The sequence below is a fragment of the Borostomias antarcticus genome (assembly GCF_949987555.1).
Source record: "Borostomias antarcticus genome assembly, contig: scaffold_277, whole genome shotgun sequence".
NCBI classification, from domain to species: Eukaryota; Metazoa; Chordata; class Actinopteri; order Stomiiformes; family Stomiidae; genus Borostomias; species Borostomias antarcticus.
The window spans coordinates 35,001-42,500 of record NW_028176171.1 but is presented as its reverse complement, the minus strand read 5'-3'; the positions used below and the strand labels follow the sequence as shown (position 1 = coordinate 42,500).

The 7,500-nt window shown below is 46.5% G+C and overlaps 1 protein-coding gene across 1 annotated transcript in view; it reads left to right on the top strand.

Moving 5' to 3' along the window:
- Positions 1 to 7,322: 7,322 nt before the first annotated feature.
- LOC311328739 (zinc finger HIT domain-containing protein 1-like) overlaps positions 7,323 to 7,500 on the top strand; it is a 2,749-nt gene continuing 2,571 nt past the window's right edge. The window contains exon 1 of the mRNA XM_084462660.1: positions 7,323 to 7,355. Within this exon, the coding sequence (XP_084318786.1) occupies positions 7,331 to 7,355 (25 nt within the window). The 5' untranslated portion in view covers positions 7,323 to 7,330. The remainder of the gene's footprint in view (positions 7,356 to 7,500) is intronic.

Genomic DNA, 7,500 nt, shown 5'->3' with positions numbered 1-7,500 from the left:
CCTGGTATCTCACATAGTTGACTGGTATCTCACCTGGTATCTCACATAGGTGACTGGTATCTCACCTGGTATCTCACATAGGTGACTGGTATCTCACCTGGTATCTCACATAGGTGGCTGGTATCTCACATAGGTGACTGGTATCTCACACAGGTGACTGGTATCTCACATAGGTGACTGGTATCTCTCATAGGTGACTGGTATCTCACACAGGTGACTGGTATCTCACATAGGTGACTGGTATCTCACATAGGCAACTGGTATCTCACATAGGTGGCTGGTATCTCACATAGGTGACTGGTATCTCACATAGGTGACTGGTATCTCACATAGGCGACTGGTATCTCACATAGGTGACTGGTATCTCACCTGGTATCTCACATAGGTGACTGGTATCTCACATAGGTGACTGGTATCTCACATAGGTGACTGGTATCTCACATAGGTGACTGGTATCTCACATAGGTGGCTGGTATCTCACATAGGTGACTGGTATCTCACATAGGCGACTGGTATCTCACATAGGTGACTGGTATCTCACCTGGTATCTCACATAGGTGACTGGTATCTCACCTGGTATCTCACATAGGTGACTGGTATCTCACATAGGTGACTGGTATCTCACATAGGTGACTGGTATCTCACCTGGTATCTCACATAGGTGACTGGTATCTCACCTGGTATCTCACATAGGTGACTGGTATCTCACATAGGTGACTGGTATCTCACATAGGTGACTGGTATCTCACCTGGTATCTCACATAGTTGACTGGTATCTCACCTGGTATCTCACATAGGTGACTGGTATCTCACATAGGTGACTGGTATCTCACCTGGTATCTCACATAGGTGACTGGTATCTCACCTGGTATCTCACATAGGTGGCTGGTATCTCACATAGGTGACTGGTATCTCACACAGGTGACTGGTATCTCACATAGGTGACTGGTATCTCTCATAGGTGACTGGTATCTCACACAGGTGACTGGTATCTCACATAGGTGACTGGTATCTCACATAGGCAACTGGTATCTCACATAGGTGGCTGGTATCTCACATAGGTGACTGGTATCTCACATAGGCGACTGGTATCTCACATAGGTGACTGGTATCTCACCTGGTATCTCACATAGGTGACTGGTATCTCACATAGGTGACTGGTATCTCACATAGGTGACTGGTATCTCACATAGGTGACTGGTATCTCACATAGGTGGCTGGTATCTCACATAGGTGACTGGTATCTCACATAGGCGACTGGTATCTCACATAGGTGACTGGTATCTCACCTGGTATCTCACATAGGCGACTGGTATCTCACATAGGCGACTGGTATCTCACATAGGCGACTGGTATCTCACATAGGTGACTGGTATCTCACATAGGTGACTGGTATCTCACATAGGTGACTGGTATCTCTCATAGGTGACTGGTATCTCACATAGGTGACTGGTATCTCACATAGGTGACTGGTATCTCACATAGGTGACTGGTATCTCACATAGGTGACTGGTATCTCTCATAGGTGACTGGTATCTCACATAGGTGACTGGTATCTCACACAGGTGACTGGTATCTCTCATAGGTGACTGGTATCTCACATAGGTGACTGGTATCTCACACAGATACACTGGTATCTCACACAGGTGACTGGTATCTCACATAGGCGACTGGTATCTCACATAGGCGACTGGTATCTCACATAGGCGACTGGTATCTCACCTGGTATCTCACATAGGTGACTGGTATCTCACATAGGTGACTGGTATCTCACATAGGTGACTGGTATCTCTCATAGGTGACTGGTATCTCACACAGGTGACTGGTATCTCACATAGGTGGCTGGTATCTCACATAGGTGACTGGTATCTCACATAGGCGACTGGTATCTCACATAGGTGACTGGTATCTCACATAGGTGACTGGTCTCTCACATAGGTGACTGGTATCTCACATAGGTGACTGGTATCTCACCTGGTATCTCACATAGGTGACTGGTATCTCACATAGGTGACTGGTATCTCACATAGGTGACTGGTATCTCTCATAGGTGACTGGTATCTCACATAGGTGACTGGTATCTCACATAGGTGACTGGTATCTCACATAGGTGACTGGTATCTCTCATAGGTGACTGGTATCTCACATAGGTGACTGGTATCTCACACAGGTGACTGGTATCTCTCATAGGTGACTGGTATCTCACATAGGTGACTGGTATCTCACACAGATACACTGGTATCTCACACAGGTGACTGGTATCTCACATAGGCGACTGGTATCTCACATAGGCGACTGGTATCTCACATAGGCGACTGGTATCTCACCTGGTATCTCACATAGGTGACTGGTATCTCACATAGGTGACTGGTATCTCACATAGGTGACTGGTATCTCTCATAGGTGACTGGTATCTCACACAGGTGACTGGTATCTCACATAGGTGGCTGGTATCTCACATAGGTGACTGGTATCTCACATAGGCGACTGGTATCTCACATAGGTGACTGGTATCTCACATAGGTGACTGGTCTCTCACATAGGTGACTGGTATCTCACATAGGTGACTGGTATCTCACCTGGTATCTCACATAGGTGACTGGTATCTCACATAGGTGACTGGTATCTCACATAGGTGACTGGTATCTCACATAGGTGACTGGTATCTCACATAGGCGACTGGTATCTCACATAGGTGACTGGTATCTCACATAGGTGACTGGTATCTCTCATAGGTGACTGGTATCTCACATAGGTGACTGGTATCTCACACAGGTGACTGGTATCTCTCATAGGTGACTGGTATCTCACATAGGTGACTGGTATCTCACACAGATACACTGGTATCTCACACAGGTGACTGGTATCTCACATAGGCGACTGGTATCTCACATAGGCGACTGGTATCTCACATAGGCGACTGGTATCTCACCTGGTATCTCACATAGGTGACTGGTATCTCACATAGGTGACTGGTATCTCACATAGGTGACTGGTATCTCTCATAGGTGACTGGTATCTCACACAGGTGACTGGTATCTCACATAGGTGGCTGGTATCTCACATAGGTGGCTGGTATCTCACATAGGTGACTGGTATCTCACATAGGCGACTGGTATCTCACATAGGTGACTGGTATCTCACATAGGTGACTGGTATCTCACATAGGTGACTGGTATCTCACATAGGTGACTGGTATCTCACATAGGTGGCTGGTATCTCACATAGGTGACTGGTATCTCACATAGGCGACTGGTATCTCACATAGGTGACTGGTATCTCACCTGGTATCTCACATAGGCGACTGGTATCTCACATAGGCGACTGGTATCTCACATAGGCGACTGGTATCTCACATAGGTGACTGGTATCTCACATAGGTGACTGGTATCTCACATAGGTGACTGGTATCTCTCATAGGTGACTGGTATCTCACATAGGTGACTGGTATCTCACATAGGTGACTGGTATCTCACATAGGTGACTGGTATCTCACATAGGTGACTGGTATCTCTCATAGGTGACTGGTATCTCACATAGGTGACTGGTATCTCACACAGGTGACTGGTATCTCTCATAGGTGACTGGTATCTCACATAGGTGACTGGTATCTCACACAGATACACTGGTATCTCACACAGGTGACTGGTATCTCACATAGGCGACTGGTATCTCACATAGGCGACTGGTATCTCACATAGGCGACTGGTATCTCACCTGGTATCTCACATAGGTGACTGGTATCTCACATAGGTGACTGGTATCTCTCATAGGTGACTGGTATCTCACACAGGTGACTGGTATCTCACATAGGTGGCTGGTATCTCACATAGGTGACTGGTATCTCACATAGGCGACTGGTATCTCACATAGGTGACTGGTATCTCACATAGGTGACTGGTCTCTCACATAGGTGACTGGTATCTCACATAGGTGACTGGTATCTCACCTGGTATCTCACATAGGTGACTGGTATCTCACATAGGTGACTGGTATCTCACATAGGTGACTGGTATCTCTCATAGGTGACTGGTATCTCACATAGGTGACTGGTATCTCACATAGGTGACTGGTATCTCACATAGGTGACTGGTATCTCTCATAGGTGACTGGTATCTCACATAGGTGACTGGTATCTCACACAGGTGACTGGTATCTCTCATAGGTGACTGGTATCTCACATAGGTGACTGGTATCTCACACAGATACACTGGTATCTCACACAGGTGACTGGTATCTCACATAGGCGACTGGTATCTCACATAGGCGACTGGTATCTCACATAGGCGACTGGTATCTCACCTGGTATCTCACATAGGTGACTGGTATCTCACATAGGTGACTGGTATCTCACATAGGTGACTGGTATCTCTCATAGGTGACTGGTATCTCACACAGGTGACTGGTATCTCACATAGGTGGCTGGTATCTCACATAGGTGACTGGTATCTCACATAGGCGACTGGTATCTCACATAGGTGACTGGTATCTCACATAGGTGACTGGTCTCTCACATAGGTGACTGGTATCTCACATAGGTGACTGGTATCTCACCTGGTATCTCACATAGGTGACTGGTATCTCACATAGGTGACTGGTATCTCACATAGGTGACTGGTATCTCACATAGGTGACTGGTATCTCACATAGGCGACTGGTATCTCACATAGGTGACTGGTATCTCACATAGGTGACTGGTATCTCTCATAGGTGACTGGTATCTCACATAGGTGACTGGTATCTCACACAGGTGACTGGTATCTCTCATAGGTGACTGGTATCTCACATAGGTGACTGGTATCTCACACAGATACACTGGTATCTCACACAGGTGACTGGTATCTCACATAGGCGACTGGTATCTCACATAGGCGACTGGTATCTCACATAGGCGACTGGTATCTCACCTGGTATCTCACATAGGTGACTGGTATCTCACATAGGTGACTGGTATCTCACATAGGTGACTGGTATCTCTCATAGGTGACTGGTATCTCACACAGGTGACTGGTATCTCACATAGGTGGCTGGTATCTCACATAGGTGGCTGGTATCTCACATAGGTGACTGGTATCTCACATAGGCGACTGGTATCTCACATAGGTGACTGGTATCTCACATAGGTGACTGGTCTCTCACATAGGTGACTGGTATCTCACATAGGTGACTGGTATCTCACCTGGTATCTCACATAGGTGACTGGTATCTCACATAGGTGACTGGTATCTCACATAGGTGACTGGTATCTCACATAGGTGACTGGTATCTCACATAGGTGACTGGTCTCTCACATAGGTGACTGGTCTCTCACATAGGTGACTGGTATCTCACCTGGTATCTCACATAGGTGACTGGTATCTCACATAGGTGACTGGTATCTCACATAGGTGACTGGTATCTCACATAGGTGACTGGTATCTCACATAGGTGACTGGTATCTCACATAGGTGGCTGGTATCTCTCATAGGTGACTGGTATCTCACATAGGTGGCTGGTATCTCTCATAGGTGACTGGTATCTCACATAGGGGGCTGGTATCTCACATAGGCGACTGGTATCTCACATAGGCGACTGGTATCTCACATAGGCGACTGGTATCTCACATAGGTGACTGGTATCTCACATAGGTGACTGGTATCTCACATAGGTGACTGGTATCTCTCATAGGTGACTGGTATCTCACATAGGTGACTGGTATCTCACATAGGTGACTGGTATCTCACATAGGTGACTGGTATCTCACATAGGTGACTGGTATCTCACATAGGTGACTGGTATCTCTCATAGGTGACTGGTATCTCACATAGGTGACTGGTATCTCACACAGGTGACTGGTATCTCTCATAGGTGACTGGTATCTCACATAGGTGACTGGTATCTCACACAGATACACTGGTATCTCACACAGGTGACTGGTATCTCACATAGGCGACTGGTATCTCACATAGGCGACTGGTATCTCACATAGGCGACTGGTATCTCACCTGGTATCTCACATAGGTGACTGGTATCTCACATAGGTGACTGGTATCTCACATAGGTGACTGGTATCTCTCATAGGTGACTGGTATCTCACACAGGTGACTGGTATCTCACATAGGTGGCTGGTATCTCACATAGGTGACTGGTATCTCACATAGGCGACTGGTATCTCACATGGGTGACTGGTATCTCACATAGGTGACTGGTATCTCACATAGGTGACTGGTATCTCACACAGGTGACTGGTATCTCACATAGATGACTGGTATCTCACATAGGTGACTGGTATCTCACATAGGTGACTGGTATCTCACATAGGTGACTGGTATCTCACATAGATGACTGGTATCTCACATAGGTGACTGGTATCTCTGGTATCTCACACAGGTGACTGGTATCTCACCTGGTATCTCACACAGGTGACTGGTATCTCACATAGGTGACTGGTATCTCACATAGGTGACTGGTATCTCACACAGGTGACTGGTATCTCACATAGGTGACTGGTATCTCACATAGGTGGCTGGTATCTCACATAGGTGACTGGTATCTCACATAGGTGGCTGGTATCTCACATAGGTGACTGGTATCTCACATAGGCAACTGGTATCTCACATAGGTGACTGGTATCTCACCTGGTATCTCACATAGGTGACTGGTATCTCACCTGGTATCTCACATAGGCAACTGGTATCTCACAGAACTGAAACCAGGATTTGACAGCAGCACAATAATGTAATTCTGAGAACCATTCAGTCGGCATATAAATGTATACATCAGATTCCTCAACAGGGCATGAAAGCACTGCACCACCTTGGCTTTCTCAGCAATATACACATGCAGTCATTATAGGCAACCTTACGCTTATGGATGCTAGCCTTTTTAAACTTCATCCACAAGGGAGCAGTGTAGAGAGGGGTACAGTACGCTCTAAACAGGCTCATCTTGACATTGTCTGAGCACCAGTCAATATCAATATCTCACCCTGGGATTATTATAGCTTTAGCACATGTTCTTAACACACCACGCCTCACCCTGGTTAGTTATGTCCATGTATGTACATACATTCATACCGGTATCTTATCCTCAGACTGTATGGATTGGTACCTCTTGTGTGATTTGTCAAATGTGTATTTGTAGTTTATAACGCCTCGGAGCTGTTGAGTGCTGGTTTCACTGTGGCTGTAGGCTATACATACTGTAGGAGTTACTCAACTCCAGCAGATGGCGGTAATGCAACGCTAGACAAAGAAGGGAAGTTTTCGTACCATGAGAAACGCGCTGCTGTTACGGAAATGCTCCCCGCAGCTCGCCGTAGATAATCCAAACGGGAGGAACGAACACGAAGATGGTGTTTGAGAAGAAGGCGTCGGGTGGGTCACAGTTTGTTAGTTTCTCTGAGGTTAGTTGTAGGTGAGACCACACGTTTTAGAAGTAGTTTTGAACAAGAACAAGCAAGCTTGCTCATGTCGTGCTAACTAATGCTAGCATCAGCTAGCTAGGCTAACCTGCCACTGT